Consider the following 19936-nt stretch of genomic DNA (forward strand, 5'->3'; position numbering starts at 1 on the left):
GTGGAGACCATGCATGGTTCTGGTCTGAATTGACCTTGAACCAAGTGTCACATTTCAGCAGGGACCCTCACCTGCATCAGCAATCACAACACTAGCTACCATTTACTGCAACCAGCAGGCAGTACATGTGGCTCTTTTACACATCAAACAGCATGACAAACCTGTAGGTATATACCTGATTTACTGGGGAACTGGCACAGAAGGTTAGAGACATGCTCGGGACTGACCAACTTGGTCAAGTTGAATCCTGATCCATCTTTTTTTTTCTCCCCAAGATTTTATTTACTTAGAGGGGAAGGAGAAAGGGAAACAATGTGTGAGAGATACATCAATTGGTTGCCTCTCACATGCCCCCAGCTGGGGAACCTGGCCCACAACCCAAGCATGTGCCCTGATTAGGAATTGAACTGGCAAACCTTTAGTTCACAGGCCGGCGCTCAATCCACTGAGCCACATCAGCCAGGGCTATAACTAGTCAGACTTTTGTAACCCTACAAAGGTTCCACTGCTCAGCACACTAGGACCCCAGGGAGAGTCACACAGTGCATCTGAAGGTGGGCATGTTGGAACACATCAGGGAGGCAGGGCAGGGGAAGGACAGGTACAATCCTGCAGACAGTTCCCTGTCCACCACGGCTGAATTGCTGGCCCCATTGAATGAGGTAAAGATGGAAGAGTTGGGGTGTGGCCTCCACACCATAGCTGGTAGAGGGTAGAAAGGCAGCTGTAGTGTTGGCTCCCCACAATCTGGCTTCCTCCCTAACTGCATCCAGAGCCTGAGAGCAGAAACAAAGATGTATCTATGGCCTCCTGCAGTACCAGCACCAGGTGGCAATACAGCAGGTTTGTGAACCTTCCTCATTCCTCCACCCCCATGGCAGTGGTGCCCCAAGACCCAGGCAACCTGAACACAGTGAGGGCACACACCACCCTAGAAGGTGATGCCCATACTACAGTGGCACCACCCCAAACACAGCCCTGGAGGTGCAAGTAGAGCAGGTAAGACAGACAAAAACTTGCACTATAGCACCACTGACTGGGGGGGAAAGATCCCTAAATATCAGCCTGCTGAATTGTTAAACCAAAATGATACCTAAATAAGAAAAGTTTTTAATTCTACTGTGCCAGCAAAGGAGCAATCCACCAAAAACCATGAACAACCAAGGTAACATGCTAACACAGAAAGAAAATGATAATTCAGAAACCAAATTCAAAAGCCATGGAAGACTGTGGTTTAAATGATAAAACATTAAACTAGCATTCATGAGGAACTCAATGAGGCACAAGAAAACTCAGACAATTCAATGAGCTCAGGAATAAAATTAATGAACAGAAAAAGTACTGCACCAAAGAGATGAAACCATAAGAACTAAACAACAGAAAACAGGCAGTAAAATTCCAGATATCCCACACAGCAATATTTTTGCCAATATATCTCCTAGGATAAAGGAAATAAAGGAAAAAGTAAATGGGATCTCATCAAACTAATGTATGGGAGAACATATTTGCCAGTGATACATTGGGCATGGGTTTAATCTACAAATCATGACTCAACACCAGGAAGACAGTCCAATTAAAAAATGGGCAAAGGACCTGAACAGACGCTTCTCCAAGGAGGATATACAGATGGTTCAGAGGCACATGAAAAGTTGCTCAACGTCACTAGTTCCATTGGAGAGATGCAAATTAAAACCACAAAGAGATGCCACTTCACACCTGTCAGAATGGCCATCATTAATAAATCAACAAGTGCCGACAAGGGTGTAGAAAAAAGGAACCCTAGTGCACTGTTGGTAAGAATGCAGACTGGTGCAGCCACTGTGGAAAACTATGGAATTTCCTCAAAAAATTAAAAATGGAACTGCCTTTTGACCCAGCGATTCCACTGCTGGGAATATACCCTAAGAATCACAAAACACCAGTTCAAAAGATCTTATGCAGCAGTGCTATTTACAATAGCCAAGTGCTAGAAACAGCCTAAGTGCCCATCAGTAAATGAGTGGTACATTTACACAATGGAATACTACGCAGTAGAAAGAACTCCTACCCTTTGCAACAGCATGGGTGAAACTGGAGAGCATTATGCTAAATGAAATAAGCCACTTGGTGAAAGACAAATACCACATGATCTCACTTATAAGAGGAATCTAATGAACAAAATAAACTAATGAGCAAAAGATCTGGAAATATGCAACAGACAGCAATCAGAGGGGAGGGAGAGGAGGATAAGGATGGAAAGAAGGGAGGAATTAGTCAAAAAACATGTATGAATGACCCATGGACATGGACAACAGCGTGGGGACTGACTGGGAGCAGGGGGTGAGCTGGGAGGAGGAGCGCAAAGGGAGAAAACTTGGGACAACTGTAACAGTAACTAAAAAATAAATTTAAAAAATAAAAGGACAAAATTTTAGAGCTGAAGAACTCAATAGATGAAATGAAAAATGCACTAAAGAGCACCAGAAATAGAGCACACCAGACAGAAGAAAGAATTAGCAAACTCAAAAATAGAACCCAGAAATGAATCAGGTGAAGAGATGAGAGAAGTAAGATTTTTTTTAAATAAAAGACCTGTACAAGGGCTATTTCACTCCATCAGAAAGGGCCTCATAAGGATAATGGTTATCCCAGAAGGAGAAAAGGTGGGGAAGAGGACAGAGAGCCTTTTCAAAGAAATAATTAATGAGAACTTCCCAAACATGGAAAGAATTTGGACATTCAAGCACAAGAAACTAACAGAACAACTAATTATCTCAATGCAAAATGACATTCTCTAAGACGCATTATATTAAAACTGTGAAAAGACAAATAATTCTCAAGGGAGCAAGGGGAAAAACAGCAGCAACCTACTCTTCAGCAGCAAGATAACCCTTCAGGTTATCAGATTTCTCTGTTGCAACTTTACAGGCCAGGAAAGAATGGAATGATATGTTTGAAATATTGAAAGACAGAAGCAACCAGCTAAGAATAATATATCCAGCAAAGTTATCTTTCAGAGGTGAAGGAGAAACCAAGTCTTCCCCAGACACACAGAAGCTGAGGGAATAGATCACCAAAGACCTGACCTGCATCACAAGATCTCCCAAACGGAGCCCTTCTACGTGAAACAAAAAAACAAAGTACCAGTACACAAAATTTTGAGTAAAGTGACAGAAGAAGAAAGTTGCCACTCTATTTCAGAATAGGGTGTTAAACATCTTAACATAATACTAAGGTTAAGGAGGGGAGGAAAAAACATTAAAAATAACTATACTTCAATTTGGTAATGAATGTATAACAAATAAGGACTATTTTATCTATAAGGCATTTTATACAAACCTCATGGTAATCACAAAAAACACCCTGAGATGTAACCCAAAACATAAAAAAGGAGGAAATGGAAAGCCATCAAAGAAAACGACCAGGGTAAACCAGCAGACAGAAACAAAAGGGAAAAGAAACAATGGAGCTACAGAGCAACCAGAAAACTGAAGATAAAATGGCAGTTAGTAAATCCCTATATGTCAATAACCACCTTAAATACAAAGGGACTGAACTTACCAATCAAAGGCACAGCGTAGCCCTGGCCAGTGTGACTCAGGTGGCTGGAGTGTCATGCCATACACCAAAAGGTTGTGGGTTCAATTCCTGGGTCAGCATGCAAATGGGAGGCAACCAATCAATGTTTCTCTCCCTTCCTCTCTATCTAAAATGAATAAATGTTTTTTTAAAGTCACAGAGTAACCAAATTTAAAAAAATAAGATCCAATTAAGTGCTGTCTTCAGGAGACCCATCTCAACTCCAAAGACAAAAAGGCTCAAAGTGTAGGGGCGGAAGATGATACTTCAAGCAAATGGCATCATACGAAAAGTGTGCAGCTGTACTTTACCAATCAGAACAGACCACAAGACAAAAAGCTAGCAAGAAACAAATATGGACACTTTATAATGATAAAGGGGACAATCCATCCAGAAGACATAACATTTATTAAAATTTATACACTCAACTTAGGAGCACCAAAATACAGGGTCTGGCACAAATAATGCCCCTTTTTTATTACAAAATCTGTTATTGCAAAATCATAAGCATGTAATTCTGTAACATAACAATATCACACTCAAGCACACCATATGACATTTTAGGTAAAAGGTTCAAATTAAAACTATAAATTATTACACCCATGTTATCACCCGACTAACCACACTCAAGCAGGCCTTACTTCTGCTGGACCCTGGATATAAAGCAATTATTAACAGACCTAAAGGGAAAAATAAATAGGAAAAAATGGTGGTGGGAGACTTTAACACTCCACTTACGTCACTGCAGAGGTAGATAGGACAGACAAAGTCAACAAGGAAATATTAGCCTAAATGACAAATGAGAACAGATGAACTTCATAGAAACTATCAGAACTCTCCACCCCAGCCCAGGCAACAGAATGCACATTCGTATGTGCACGTGGAACATTCTCAAGGATATAGCATATGTTGGGACACAAAACAAGCCTCAGTAAATTTAAGAAGACTGAAGTCATATCAAGCATCTCTTCTGACCACAAGAACATGAACCTAGAAATGAAGTACAAGAAGAAAGCTAGAAAAAAATGACAAACGTGTGGAGATGAAACATGCTGCTCTCTTCCACAGGAGGCCTGCACACCACTGCCAAGGCTGCCACCGTGTGTCTAGTGCTCCCTGAGAAGTCCCAGCGCACTTGGTGAGCACTCAACTCAGTATTGATGGGCAACAGAAAACCCTTCACCAGCACTGCAGCTAAGAATGTCGGGCAAAATATGCTCATGTGGTGCTGACAAAAGCAGACATCGACCCCACCAAGAAGCCAGGAGAGCTCACTGAGGATGAGGTGGGACTTGTGGTCACCATTATACAGAATCCACACAGGTACGAGTCCAGACTAGTTCTTGAATGTGAAAGAAGGAAAATACATCCAGGTCCTGGCCAGTGATGTGGACAACAAACTCCGTGAAGACCTGGAGCAACTGAAAAAAATTTGGGCCCACAGAGGGCTGCGCCACTTCTGGGGTCTTCATGTTCAAGGCCAGCACAGCAGGACTGCAGGCCACCAGGGTCTCACTGTGGGTGTGTCCGAGTAGAAAGTAAATCTGTATCCTGCCTGTTAATGAACTGTCTATGTACCAATAAACAAGCAAGCAAACATGTTAATGAACAAATACTGGGTCAATGAAGAAATAAAAGAAGATTCAAAAGATACATATAGAGGCAAATGAAAAGGAAAATATGGCATACCAAAAATCTTTGGGATGCAGCAAATGCAGTACTAAGAAGGAATATTATAGAAATGCAGGCCTACCTGAAGAAACAAAAATCTCAAAAAAATCTAATATTATACCTTAAGGAACCAGAAAATGAAGCCCAAAGTTGGAAGAAAAAAAGAAATTGTAAAACTCAGAGCAGAAATAAATGGAATAGAGAATTCAAAGACATTACAAAAGATTAATGAAATGAATAGTGGTTCTTTGAAAAGACAAACTTGACAAACCTTTGGCTAGACTCAATAAAGACAGAGAAGCCTCAAAATTAGAAATGAAAGAAGTTACAATATATACCACAGAAATACAAAAAATTATAAAAGAATATGAAAGGCTAGATAGCACCAAATTAGACAACCTAGAAGAAATGGACAAATTCTTAGAATCATACAACCTCCCTAGACTGACTCATGAAGAATTAGACAACCTGAATTTAAACAGTAATCAAAAAGCAGCCCTGGTTGGTGTAGCTCAGTGGTTGAGTCTAGGCCTGTGAACCAAAGAGTTGCCGATTCGATTCCCAGTCGAGGCACATGCCTGGGTTGCGGGCTATGTCCTTGATAGGGGTGCATGAGAGACAACCACATATTGATGTTTTTCTCCCTTTCTCCCTCCCTTCCCCACTCTCTAAAAATAAATAAAATCTTAAAAAAAAAAACTCCCAAAAAGCAAAAGTCGAGGATCAGATGACTTTACTGGTAAATTTTAACAAACAAGATTTAACACCTCTCTCTCAAACTCTTCCAAAAAATAAATGAGGAAGGAATGCTTCTTAAATTATTTTACATGGCCAACATTACCCTAGTACCAAGGACAACATACAAAAAAGAAAAAATTACAAGCAAATATCTCTGATGAACATAGATGCATACATAAATCCTCAGAATATACTAGCAAGTAGAATGTAACAATATATTAAAGGGGTCATATATCAGCAATCAAGTGTAATTCATTCTAGGGATTCGAGGATATGATTCAACACCCACATATCAACCAAAGCAGTGTACCACATTAACAAACTGAAAATTAGAAATAATAAATGAATATGGTAAAGTTGCAGAATATAAAATCAATAAACAAAAATCTTGTATTTTAATACACTACCAACAAACTATGTGAAAGGGAAATGAAGAAAACAATCCCATTTAATATTGCAACAAAAAGAATAAAACACCTAGGAATAAACTCAAGGAAGTGAAAGACCTGTTCACTGAAAATGATAAGACATTGATGAATGATACTAAAGATGACACAAAGAAATGGAAAACTATTCATGGTTTGGAAGAATTACATTGTTAAAATATCCATATTACTTAATGCAATCTACAGATTCAATGTAATCTCAATGACATTTTTTGCAGAAATGGGATAAATCCTAAAATTTGTATGGAACCACAAAAGACCACAAATAGCCAAAGCAATCCTCAGAAAAAATGAGCAAACCTGGAGGTATCACGCTCCCCCAATTTCAAACTACATTACAAAGCTATAGTAAGCAAAACAGTATGGTACTGACAGAAAAAGAGACACACAGACCAATGGAACAGAATTGAGAGCCCAGAAATAAACCTACACATATATGGGCAAGCAATTTACAACAAAGGAGCAAAGGGAATGTGGGTGGGAGAGGGTGTGCAGGGTGGAGGGCACTGAAGGGGGGGAAATGGGACAACTGCAATAGCATAATCAGTAAAATATATATATAAAAGAAGCAAAGATACTATAATGAGTAAAGGAAAGTCTCAATAAATGGTATAACTGGATAGCCACATGCTAATGAATTGAGACCACTATCTTATACCATGCACGAACATTAACTCAAAATGGATAAAAGACTTGAATGTAAGACCTAAAACAATAAGATAAATAGAAAAACACATGGGCACTAAGCTTCTGAATATCAGTCTCAGTGGTGATTTTGTGAATTTTTCTTCAAAGGCAAGTGAAACAAAAACAAAAATAAAGGAATGGAACTACAGCAAACTAAAGAGCTTCCTCACAGCAAAGGAAACCACCTGCATACAAAAAAGGCAACCAATCACATGGGGGAAGATATTTGCAAATGATATTTCTGAATAAGTGATGAATATCCAAAATATATAAAGATTTTATGCAACAAAATAAGCAATGAAAATAGGAGTGAAGGATCTGAATAGACACTTTTCTAAGGAAGACATACAGATGGTCAACAGGCATATGAAAATATACTCGACATCACTAATTAAAATGCAAATCAAAACCACAATTAGGTATCATCTTACACCTCTTAAAATGACTATTATCAAAAGCATAGCCTTGGCTGGTGTGGCTCAGTGGACTGAGCGCCAGCCTGCAAACTAAAGGGTTGTCAGTTCAATTCCCAGTCAGGGCACATGCCTGGGTTACAGGCCAGGTCCTCAGTAGGGGGTGCGTCAGAGGCAACCACACATTGATGTTTCTCTCCCTCTTTCTCCCTCCCTTCCCCTCTCTCTAAAAACAAAATAATTTTTAAAAGTCTTTTAAAAAACACACAATAACAAGTTGACAAGGATGTTGAGAAAAGGGACCATCATAACACTGTTGGTGGAAATGTAAATTGGTGCGGCAACTATGGAAAATAGTATGGAAATTCCTCAAAAAATTAAGACTAAAATTACCATATGATCCAGAATTCCTCTTGTGGGTATTTATCCAAAGAATATGAAAACAATAATTCAAAAATATAAATGTACCCCTATGTTCATTGCAGCGTTACTTACAATAGCCAAGATGTGGAAACAACCTTAGTGTCCATCAGTGGATGACTGGATAAAGTGTGAGATATACAGATACTAATGAAATACTACCCTGCCATGAAAAAGCTGAAATATTGTCACTTGCCACAACATTGATGGATTTTTAGGGTATTATGTTAAGTGAAATAAGATGGAAAAATGACAAAAACTGTGATTTTACTCAGATGTGGAATAGAAATCAAAAAAGGAACAAGCAAACTAACACAACAACAAACTTATAGATACAAGAAAATGGTGGTACCAGAATGAAAAGGGTGGGGGGAGGGCAAAACAGGTAAAGAGGGCAAATATATGCTAATGGACAGAAACCATATTTTTGGTGGTGAGGACACAATAGAGCATACAAATATCAAATCACAATATTGGACACCTGAAATTTATATCATGTAATTATCCAATGTTGCCTCAATAAAAATTTAATTTAAAAACAAAGGTGATAATACTGCAATAAGTAATAAATAATAAAGAAAAATGAAATAAAAATAAAGGTGAGCCCGGACTAGCGTGGCTCAGTGGGTTGGGTGCCGTCCCACAAATCGAAAGGGCACCAGTCCGGTTCTGGGTCAGGGCTCACGCCTGGGTTGCGGGCCAGGTCCCTTGTTGGTGTGGAGAGGAAACCAGTGATGTTTTTCTTGTACATCTTATTTTTTTAAATTTCTTTAAACCCTCACCCGAGGATATGTTTATTGATTTTAGAGAGAGAAGAAGGCTGAAACACTGATGTGAAAAAGAAACATCAATCAGTTGCCTCCCCATACGTGCCCTGACCAGGGATTGAACCTGCAACCTTTTGGTGCATGAGACAATGCTCCAACCAACTGAGCCACCCGACCAGGATGATGAATCTTATTCTTAGAACTTCAGTAAAAGTGGAGCCACCAGACATTGTATGCCTGGTAACGGGATCCAACAATAAGTACACAATACCATCACTGAAGTATTTTCACTAAAAAGTAAATGTTGAATACCAACAAACCTACATCTCTAGATGTAACTGCCAGTTTGCAGAAAGCAGGGGGACAGAGGAACAAGTTAACACCACGAGGAGGTGATCAGCGAAGTCCAGAAGGTAGGAAACTACAGGACAAACAACCTGTTTTTTAAATAAACGACTTGGGATGGCAGAGGGAGGAAGAGGAAAGGGAGTCTGCAGTCGAGTAAAGAGACTTAGGAGATACATCGACCAAATGTGGGTCAAGATCCAAACAAACCAACTGTGCATTTTAACTGTGAAAGACACATACGTTTTTAAGACTGAGATTACATGATGGCTAAGATTTGCTTTTACATTATTCCCCTTTCCCCAAAAAACAAAAACAGTGTGGGGTTCAAAGAGATGACGCAAGATGTTAACAAATGTTGAAGTTGATGGTAGATACTTGGAGACTCATTATATTACTCTATTTTTTTTAATGCTGGAAATTTTCCAAAGTTAAAATATATATAGAGAGAGGTTGTCTTCCATATGGTCAAATTTTTGCTGGGAGCAAGCATTATTTTATAATCAGAAAGAAAGTGCCTGAAATACTTGTTAAAATACAGATTCTGGGGTCCCACTCCAGATCTACTGGATCTGAATCAGAGGTTGAGGCACAAAATGACCTGCTTTCTATGAGCTTCTCCACGAACCCAGGGCAGCTCAGCACAGGTCTGCACCGGCGGCCCTACAGGCCTCCCCCTGAGATCCCATGGCTGAGCGGTCCCTCGACTAAGGCTGCAGCGGCAACTCTATGAGAATAGTTTCAACACAGTGGTAGACATGCAAGTCAAGCTAGGGATCAGTACACAGTAAAAAACAGGACACGGAAAGAAAAAAGAAATTAGGCCTGGAGATGATAGCATGACAGAAAGGAGGGATTGGTGTAAAACAGACTTTCCCGGGATTAGAGACCTGGGCATACGTTAAGGCTGTGGGAAGAAGATACTGGAGAGAGAGACTGAAGACAGGAAAGAGACAACTTGTTGGGGCTCCAGTCCCACGACAGCAGGAGAACAGGGGAGCCCCAGTGGGAGAGGCTTGGGTGGACAGCAGGAGGGGATGAGAGGGCCTGGCAAGGGCTAGGGAGGCTTCAGGAGTGCACCAATGATGCCTAGAGCTGTTATCCAGTGCAGCGGCCAGACCCACACGCAGCCATGCGCACTTGAAACGGGGCTAGTCTGGACTGCTGGGTGCTGTGCGAGTATGACGCACCGGACTTTGAAGATTTAGTAAAAAGAAAGTCAGTGTCAAGTCTCATTGACTATTTTATATGTTGAACTGATAATATTTTGGAAATGTCTGTTAAACATATTATTAAAATTTCTTTTACCTGTTTCTTTTGCATTTTTTAATGTGACAATTAGGAAATTTAAATTACATGAGACTATGCCCCACTTGGTGTGGCTCAGTGGGTTGAGCACCAGCCTGCAAACTGAAAGTCACCGGTTTGAGTCCTGGTCAAGGCACAAGCCTGGGTTGTAGGCTAGGTCCCCAGTCACGGGGGTCTGCAAGAGGCAACCCTTATCAATGTTTCTCTCACACATCAATGTTTCTCTTTCTCTCTCTCTCTCTCTCTCTCTCTCTATCTCTCTCTCTCTCTCTCTCCTTTCCCCTCTCTCTAAAAATAAGCAAATAAAATATTTTAAAAATAAGAAATAAAATTACATGAGACTCTCATTTGAGACAGACATGGTATTTCTATTGAACAATGCTGATCTAGAAGTTATGAATGCTAGAACTAGGAGAAAAAAAGAGAGCACACTAAAAAGCCCTATCTCAAAAAAATATCACCTCTACAACCCCAGAATCTGCTTCATTTAGACCAAGGTTTAGCCTAACTGATGAAAAAAGTGCTTGCTATGCCAGCTAATTACCAGTACAAATGAAATTATCGTGGAAAGTATAAAGACAGTTTGTTCTCAGACACCAGTGATATATAGCAATTAAGTAGCAACTGTGAATGCTTCCCATTCATTCATTAAGGGAGGCCCTCAACACCCTGCAATGGAAAGAAAATGACCTGACTGGTGTGGTTCAGTGGCTTGAGCACCAGCCTGCAACCTAAAAGGTTTGATTCCTGGTCAGGGCATGTGCCTGGGTGGCGGAGCAGATCCCCAGTTGGGGGCATGCAAGAGGCAACCGATGTTTCTCTCCCAGTCTTTCTCCCTCCCTTCCCTTCTCTCTAAAAAATAAAATCTTTTTTTTCAAAAAGAAAAGAAAATGACCAACCAGCAAGCAATCCGGAGGAAGCATCATACTGAGCACCTACTAAGTTCTGAGGAGGCTACAGGTGCAGACAGGTGCCACCGGGCCTGGGTATCACCCATGCTCAGAAAGGAGGAAGAAGTGAGCCGGGGCAAGCTGGTGCTTCCCCAAACTCTGCGGTCTTCCTCAGGACTCCCCCTGGTCCAGATCTGTGTGCACCTCCCACCCTGGGTCCGTCCTCATCCCACAACTGGGAGTGGGCAGCGAGGGGCTGTCGGGGTGCCCCCACCCTCCTCCCTCTGTGGTTCCGCCATCCCTCACATCTTCCTTCCTCCCGCACCGGCCTCCACTGTGGTATGTGGTCAGGGAGGGTTCTTTCCATCACACAGGCCACCTCTCTGTTTCCCAAAGATAACCCCGAGAGTGTGGGTGTCCGCTTGCTGGTAGTGTTATCTAAGATCAACACTGCAGCTCCTGCCTCCGGAGACCTCCAGGTCAACAGTAAGCAAAGGCTTCATGTCTCAGTAGGTGCCTGGTCACCATAGCTGGGGTTTGGGGTATTTTTCTTCCTTTTGGTGGGGGTCTTCTCTGAGGGCTTAGGCTTCTCCCCACCCTTCTTCACCATCAGCCTTTTCCCACCCACAGCCAAGAGGCCTAAGCTCAGGTGGCTGACAAGGTGAAGGGCTCCTGGTGACACGTTTACTCCAGTCCCCACCGCAGCTGGTAACACTTTTCAGCAGGGGGTCCTTAGTCCCCCTCATTCTCCTGAGGGGCTAGGCAGCCCCTCCTGAGCCTCCACTGGCCCTGGAGTCTGCACACGGGGCCAGTGCCCCTGAAGTCGATCTGCGAGTCAAGTGGCATTGGCTGATCAGCTGTTCTACTGCCCCGGCATCCTGACCGTGTCTGCCCGCCTCCCTTCCCGCGGGGAGCACAGCCTTTCCCAGACACCGCGTTCCCTGTGGAAGCAGGAAGTGGAGAGACCTGGGGCGGAGTCAGGAACCTCCTGTTGGGAGTCCCGGCATCGCGGCTGACAGCTGCGCGGCTGTGGGGAAAGTGCAGCCTGCTGGCATTTAGTTTTTCTTTCCGTGAAATAAAAGTCTCAGCATCCCAAGTCTTTAAGGTCTTTCTAACTCTCTCATTATCCCATGTTCTGTCACTCTGTTCAAGAACCTCCAGTGGTCTTTGTCCTGCCCATAAGCCCAAACTCCTTGTGCCAGCAGCTCTCACGGCGGTCTGTAACCTGACGGTGAACTGCCTTGCGGGCCTCTCCTTACGACCCCGTCCTGCCACTGCCAGCGTCCTCCAAGCCACCCAGCCTTCTCACTGCTGCGCCAAACACCATGCCCGTGCCCTGTTTGCGCGCTTTGCTCACGCCACTCTGCTCGCGGCGATGCCCTCCCGTCACAGCCCTGCCCCATTTCACCATCTGCCTCTGCACAGAGCCCCAGCCCGAAGTGAGTTCCTCCTCTGAAACGCTGGGACTTGGATACAGACAACTCGGCCCTTAGGAGCCACTGCTCGGGCATCCAATCAGATGAAGCACTCGCAGACAGGTGAGAAATCCTCCACAATGTTAATTAATACTCCATTCAAGAACGGGTGACCATGGCACATGCTTGCAAGCCCTGTGGGCCCAATACAAAAACAGTTGTCATCTGCACGATACCTTACAGGTCATAAAAGATTCCCACATGTATCAAGTCATTTAATCCTCAAAGCCACTCCGAAAGGCAGTCCTGTCCTGAGGGGGATTATTAGTGATCTACCTAAGGCCAATCAATTTATGAGCAGTTATTTGGGCCAGGAGTAGGCCTCAGCTCTTCTGTCTCCCTCTCGGACCTGGCTGGGGGAGGGGCAGCAAGCCCGCACATAAGAAACATCAAGCCAAGCAGAGTCATCATGCATCACCCAGAAGGAATGGCTGGAGTTTAGCCACTGATTAAAGTGATCCCCACCCCTGCTCCTCGGGTGTCGGGTGTCGGGTGGTTGGGAGCTCAAGCCGTCGCCCCTCCCAACAGTGTCCTCATCTGGAAAATGGGACTTCCCCCACGGGGGAGGCGGGAGAATTACATGAGCCAGGCTCCCCTTGTGCTCCAGAGGTTTGTGGGAGCCAGAGCAGCACTGGCCACAGAACAGCAGGTGTCAGGACTAGAGAGCTCCTCAAAATCTAGTGACCAGAACCTCATTCTATCCAGGGAGGAAGGGGGTTTCAGAAAGGAGAGTAAGGTGAGGTCACAGAGCAGCACAGCCGGCCTGGACCCTCGAACCATCCCCTCCCTCCCACCTAAACCAGGCCCAGGCCCATCTGGGGACAGCTACAGCAGATGGCACCCCATGCCAACCCAAGAATCTCTCACGGGGCATTTGACCCCCATTGTTGATTTCCACCCAGAGGACCCCAGGAATGTAAATCCGCGCCTGGAAGCTCGGCTGCCCTGATAGGATGTTGCAGGTTTAAAACAAACACAGGGCTTCCTATATAAGGACCAGCTGGTCGGCCACCAGGCACCACCTCCACCAGGAACTCCAGGTAGGCACTCTCCCTCTCTCCCTCTCTGGGTTCGCTTATGGGTTTAACTTGTTGGCCGTTCACAGGCCCATCTGAACAAAGGGGCAGTTGCACGATCTGGGGCAAGCAAGCTGCACAGACAGAGCTGGGCTTTGGAGCTGCCCCAATCCCCCCATGTTTCCTGGGGAGCTTACAGTTCAGCTTCATCACCCCCGGTCAGGAACTTGGCACAAGCCCCTGGAGGGCTGGGACAAAGGACATGGGGAATCCCACTGCCATGTTCTGCCCTCAACCCACAGTCTTGGATGAGAGCATGCACATCCTGAGTTCACACCTACCTTGGGGAGGTGGGCAGGGCTGCCATCCCAGGTCAAAGTCCCTCACCCTTCCTGCTAGGCTCCTTATGAGTGCTGAGGCACAGGGAAGGGTGGGGAAGGGAGGGGAGGGGAGTGGATGGGAAGGGAGGGGAGGGGAGTGGATGGGAAGGGACGGTATGCTGCCCGGTATGCTGCCCGGGGACCCCCTCTCCTTCAGGCCCATCTGTCCCAACCCAGCTGAGGCCATGCCCTCCCCAGGAACCACCTGCAGCCTGCTGCTCCTCAGTGTACTCTGCATGGACCTGGCCATGGCTGGCGCCAGCTTCCGGAGCCCCGAACACCAGAAAGTGCAGGTGAGATGCCTCTCCACAAAGCCCCACATTCTGATTGGGGCATCTTATTCTAGCCCTTCCACACAGCAACCGTTGGGTGACCTGAGCAGGGGCTCATCCTCTCTGGGCAGCAGCCTTCTCCGACAGCACAAAGGACCCTGGGTCTGGCTACAGGCCCATGTTTCTGCTTCTGGAAGGACACGGGGGCATAGGGCCCTCAGGGAAACACCTCCTTTCTCCAGCAGAGAAAGGAGTCCAAGAAGCCACCAGCCAAACTGCAGCCCCGAGGGCTCGAGGGCTGGCTCCGCCCAGAAGATGGAACTCCGGCAGAAGGGGCAGAGGATGAGCTGGAAATTCGGGTTGGTTCCGTTGTAGTTTTATGCTTGTGTGGCAGGGGAGGGCACGAGGGAAGGGGAGGGCTGCAGGAGATGGCATGAACAGGGGCCCACGTACCAGCCACTCGAGGAATGTAAAATAACGTGAAAGCAGTTGAGTCTGCACTGGGCTGCACTGTACGAGGTCTCTGCCCATGAAGAAGCGAATGGCTGAAAGAAGTGGTTTCACTACAACAGAATGGGAACGCACAAGGAGCTGGGAGCAGAGGAGAGAAGGGGGCGCTAGAGGTGCCAGATGGCCTCAAAGGGTGTAGCAAACGGGGTGCCCAGAGAGAAACAGAAGACACAGCTGGTCATAGACTGAAGGTGTTTACCCACAGGAGACGTTCTGGTTGGCTCAGGGGCCTCTCAGGCCTTACCGGGGGCTGGGGTGCACCCTGACTGCACCCTGGGCTGCGAGCTACCTGTTGGCCGGGCTCTAGTGGCCAGCACCCACGGAGGTCCAGCCACAGATGAGGGCAGGCCAGTCAGGCTTGTTTGAGCTGTGACAAATGTTGCACAGGACAAGGAAATTGTTTAGAGATAAAAGGAGGACCACGAGAGACAGTAAAGGGGGTTTATAGGGTTACCCAGGTAACCTTCCTGAAAGGCCGGCTGTGCATGGTTCGTGGGCAGTCACCTCCCTTCAGAGAAACCAGAATTCCCAGGGAGTGGCACATAGTAATGGCAGTTGCTGTGCTGCTGAGGGCTGATATTATTGCCCTCATTGTACAGAGGAGGAGCAGACGCTCAGACAGTGGGCTCACTTGCCTGTGGTGCCACAGCCAGTGTGTGGCAGAGGTGGGACTCGAGGTCAGGACTGACCTCCGTCCCCAAGCCCTCTCCTCGTCCTTACTGCTCTGGCAAACAGGGTGGATAGTGCCTCTCACTCATCCCCTCTGGCCTGACAGAAGCTGAAGTGTGTCCTTTCTCTACCCATCAGCCTCTTCCCCATCAGGAGGAACTCCCCAACCCATGCTATCTGACCCTCACCCACACTTGAGTGTTCTCAGGTACTTCCTCCACACACCTGTGAGGTCCCCAACCTACCACATTCCCACTCAATGGCCTGCAAATTCCTGAACTGAAGCCAGGTAATTTTCCTCATGAGATGGCCAGCTCCTGCAGGCTGGTACTCACCCCAGCCAGAGTAACTCTAAATCGGCCCAGGTGGGGATGAGGTTTCAGCGGCTAATGACTCAAGAAGGGGCAGAGACAGCTGGCTGGCCGCGGAGGAACCAGAAGCCTGAAATGTCTGGGAGGTGCCGAGGCTGCCAGAGGCGGGTGGGGCAGGAGGCCTGCAACCCTGGTGGTGGAGCTCTGGGCACCCTCCCCAGGCCCCTCCGGTCCTAGGGTCCCACCTCTCCCATTGCAGCACCCTCCCTGACTTTCCCCACTTTCCCCCTAAAATCGAGTTTCAGAGCTAGCCGACTTTTCAAACCAAGACCTGCCCGCGCCCCCCTACCCCTCACACACACACTGAACAGATGAGACACCGAGGTGAAGGGAGCCCCGTCAGGTCGCCTGAAGTTCATCTCCCAACCAGTAGTCGCCACCTAGTTCCAGCAGCAGGTCCCTGGATCGGTGCTCTGTGGTTCCTAAGAAGTCTGCTCAGGTGATCTGACCACCCCGCACTGGCCACAGGGGTGGACGAGAAATGAATCTTTTTTTTTTTTTTTAAAGATTTTATTTATTTATTTTTAGAGAGGGAAGAGAGAGAGAGAGAGAGAGAGAGAGAGAGAGAGAGAGAGAGAGAGAGAGAGAGAGAGAGAGATATCAATGTGCAGTTGCTGGGGGTTCTGGCCTGCAACCCAGGAATGTACCCTGGCTGGGAATCGAACCTGGGACACTTTGGTTACCAGCCCGTGCTCAATCCACTGAGCTATGCCAGCCAGGGCCGAGAAATGAATCTTTACTGAAGGGAGGTTACAGGAGGGTCCAAGTTCCCCCAAAACTCAGCCATGCCCTTCCCCACTTATTCCGCCTTCACAGTGGAGACAAGTAGGGAAGGTAGATTGTTTTAAAGGAACAGACAGCTATTTGCGGTTTTGTTTTGTTTAACTTCTCTGAGCATGTTTGCTCATCTGTACAACAGGAATAACAGTGGTGCCTGCCTGGTGGGAGATACCAAGGATTCGACACAGCGGAGGAAGGCACTCGGCCCCAGCCTGACACAGGGCAGGGCTCCCACTGACCCTGCCGCACCCACCCTGCGGCTCAAAGAGGGTCTGGGGCTGGTGGGCTGAGACTCCTGCAGTCTAGTGTTGGCCACCAACTCCTCTGAGGCTTCAGACAAGTCATTTAACTCAGCTGCTTTATCTGACCGTGGGGATAACACCTCCTGTCTGGAGGGCAGTGGGCAGAACTAATCATCAAGGGTTTGTCCCGGCCCCAAGATTCCTCCACTGGTTCACAGAGATGTGCAGACATGTCAGGGACCAGACGGCAGGTACCGAGGCAGCTGCTGGGTGAGTGGAGAGAAAGAGTCTCAGAGAATGCCGAGCAAGTAGAGAACACAGAGTGCTCTTCCAGTGGAAGGAAACAAATGGAGGCAGAGAAATAAGAAAGGTCTTAGAGCACCTTTCTAGGAAAAGGTCAGCTTCCTGTCTGACTTTGCACAGAAATTGCAGGTGATATTATCAGAGCTCAGACCCACTCAACTAACATTCAAGATCAGAACAGACTTTGAACAGAACCAAGAGGCCTGTGCGTTGAAAAGAGTACCTAGGAAGGGAGAGGTGGGGAGAAAAACATCATCTAGACTTGTGCCATGCATGCCAGGTGGGCCCACTGCCCCCCAAATCTTCCTGCCAGGGCCTGAAATTCAACAGTATGTCTTCTAAAACTGCCAGGTGGGGTGGGGGCGGGGCTGGATCTAGGGAACCCCACAGTTCTTAGCAGCAACTTCCTTAGAGGTCAAGGAAGCGAGTACAAGGAAGTCTCCTGAAGATGGGGTGGGGGCAGCGAGAACAGGCCGAAGAAGACAGTAGCTGAGCTGTCCCCCACTGGTGCCGGCTGGGCCCGCAGGCCCGCCTCCTGCCCTGCCCCCGTGCTGAGACCCCGAGAGCCCAGGCCTCCTTGGGATGGGGGTGTTTGGGGCAGGAGTGGGGCTTACACCTGACACTTCCTGGGTCCTCACTGATCTCCTCCTAGTTCGATGCCCCCTTTGATGTTGGAATCAAGCTGTCAGGGGCTCAGGACCGTTGGCACGGCCAGGCCCTGGGGAAGTTTCTTCAGGACATGTTTTGGGAAGAGGCCGATGGTAAGTCCTTGCCCGAGTCAAGTCCATTCAGAGTCCCCCGAGAGTGCTGAATGTGAGCCCACATTCTGGGCAGCACAAGAGTTTTCTTCCCTGATTCTGCCTCTAAAAAAGGGCTTCTAATTTCTCATTCCCAAATATCAGCGGGAGAGCGGACTGGGCTGGTATTTGTGAGTGGCTCAGAGGCAGCTGAGCAGAGTTTTTGTATTCAAACGGGGAACTATGTCCTGAGAGTGAGCTTTGGAGCCCCATAAACCCAAATTTCCTTAACCATAGAATGGAGCTAACAGCCACTATGAGTATAAAATTTGGTGTTAGAGCACCATAATAGTTTTACACCACAAACAAAAGGATTTAGTGCTACAATTGCATTCAGAATGAGCTCAGAAGCCAGCTAAGCACAGTTGTTTTGATTTTGATTTGAATCCCCTCTTGCCTCTTAAAAAGATACCACCCAACTTCTTCCTGATCAAGGCAAAGTGCTGCCTTTGGAAGCACCCTACAACCTGCAAAACACGCCCCCCCACCACATGAGGTACACAGAGAACTGCACTCACCCTTTGGTGCAGATAAGGAGCCCAAGACTAAGAGCTCTCAGGTGACCTGCCCAGGCCACAGTCCAGTGCCTCCCCCACCGCAGCACACACCTCAGTAGTCACCGTTGTGGAAGAAAGGCCAGACAGCAGACTCAGAATTGACTTGGCGTCTTGCTTTTCAGAGGCCCCAGCAGACAAGTGACCAGCCATCCACAAGACCTGCCCTCGTCTTTGTTTCCCTCCCACCCTGGGAAGCGCTCACCTGGCTTTTAGGTTGCTCCTACAACTCCCAGCTCTGGGTGATACTAGCTTAGGGGCTAAATAAATATTCAATTGTGTGCTAAATGTGCAAAATGAGAATTATTTTACCGAAGAGGAAAATTTCACATTTCACTGAAAATAAAAAATGTTTTTCTTGGTCTTAGTCAATGTAAAGAAAAAGGAGGATACGTAGCAAGGCAGGTGTACATGTTTAGAAAACCAAACTAGCCCAATTCACACAAGTAGACTATCTGGGTATGTATGGCAGAGTGGGGGAGAGGAAGAAAGAGAGAAAGAGAAAGGGAAGGGAAGGAGAGAAGAGGAGGAGGGGAGGGAGAAAGGAAAGGGAAAAAAAAAGACATCAAGCTTCCTGAGTTCCAAGTTGTAGTGAGAATTTATCAAGGACTGTGTGGACAGAAATTGCAGGTGATGTTATCAGAGCTCAGACCCACTCAACTAACATTCAAGATCAGAACAGAATTCTGGGAATGCCAAAGCATGAGCCTGAAGTTATAGGTGACAGTGGGTGCTAACAATGGAGATAGGAGCCTTGCTGCTGGTGGGTCTGAAATGACTCCTCCTTCTTCCTCCATGTCCACTACTGAGAAGCCTGGCAAAGTAGATACCACCTCCTACAGGCAAGGCAGGTCACTGCCTTCGGTACTTCACTGAGGCCAGGTAGGAGTTCCAAAACATTTCCAACTCCAGCTCACAGCTGAAATGAGCCTTGATCCTTTTTTCCCAAGACTTTATTTATTTTTAGACAGCACAGAAGGGAGAGAGGGAGAGATTTAATGTGTGGTTGCCTCCCACACACCTCCAACTGGGTACATGGCCTGCAACCCAGGCATGTGCTCTGACTAGGAATTGAACTGGCAACCATTTGGTTCGCAAGCCTGTGCTCAAATCTACTGAGCCACACCAGCCAGGGTGAGCCTTGATCCTTAAGGTCCATAATTTAATTCCAGTGAACACACCAGCCTTCCTAGGAGGAATATTACTTTTCAGTCATTTACACTTTAGCATGAACATGCAAACTGATTTCTGAGAGCTGGTGACGATGGGTGGGTGAATCATTAAGAGACATAAAAAGTAAACAAGGAGGCCCTAAAGGGAAGCA

The 19936-nt window shown here is 46.4% G+C and overlaps 1 protein-coding gene across 2 annotated transcripts; it reads left to right on the top strand.

Annotated features, from left to right (window-relative positions):
- Positions 1 to 13732: 13732 nt before the first annotated feature.
- Positions 13733 to 18900, top strand: GHRL (ghrelin and obestatin prepropeptide). 2 transcript variants are annotated; one of them, XM_045832415.1, is made up of 5 exons: positions 13733 to 13758; positions 14272 to 14407; positions 14629 to 14745; positions 17914 to 18022; positions 18738 to 18900. In XM_045832415.1, the coding sequence occupies exons 2-5, from the start codon at positions 14300 to 14302 to the stop codon at positions 18755 to 18757; spliced, it is 354 nt and encodes a 117-aa protein (XP_045688371.1). In that variant the 5' UTR covers positions 13733 to 13758; positions 14272 to 14299; the 3' UTR covers positions 18758 to 18900. The 2 variants fall into 2 exon arrangements, with proteins under 2 accessions (XP_045688371.1, XP_045688372.1); XM_045832416.1 differs by lacking the exon at positions 13733 to 13758 and having other exon boundaries at positions 14264 to 14407; positions 14632 to 14745.
- The last annotated feature ends 1036 nt before the right edge of the window (positions 18901 to 19936 follow it).

Source organism: Phyllostomus hastatus, unplaced genomic scaffold (genome assembly GCF_019186645.2).
Source record: "Phyllostomus hastatus isolate PE091 unplaced genomic scaffold, TTU_PhHast_1.1 phas_contig_16, whole genome shotgun sequence".
In the NCBI taxonomy this organism is placed as follows: Eukaryota; Metazoa; Chordata; class Mammalia; order Chiroptera; family Phyllostomidae; genus Phyllostomus; species Phyllostomus hastatus.

Bases quoted from the DNA above. Each gene is read 5' to 3' on its own strand.
- GHRL (XM_045832415.1), top strand. From the start codon at position 14,300: ATGCCCTCCCCAGGAACCACCTGCAGCCTGCTGCTCCTCAGTGTACTC. The intron at 14,746-17,913 runs GTTGGTTCCGTT...ATCTCCTCCTAG, and splicing joins AGGATGAGCTGGAAATTCGG to TTCGATGCCCCCTTTGATGT. The intron at 18,023-18,737 runs GTAAGTCCTTGC...CTTGCTTTTCAG, and splicing joins GTTTTGGGAAGAGGCCGATG to AGGCCCCAGCAGACAAGTGA.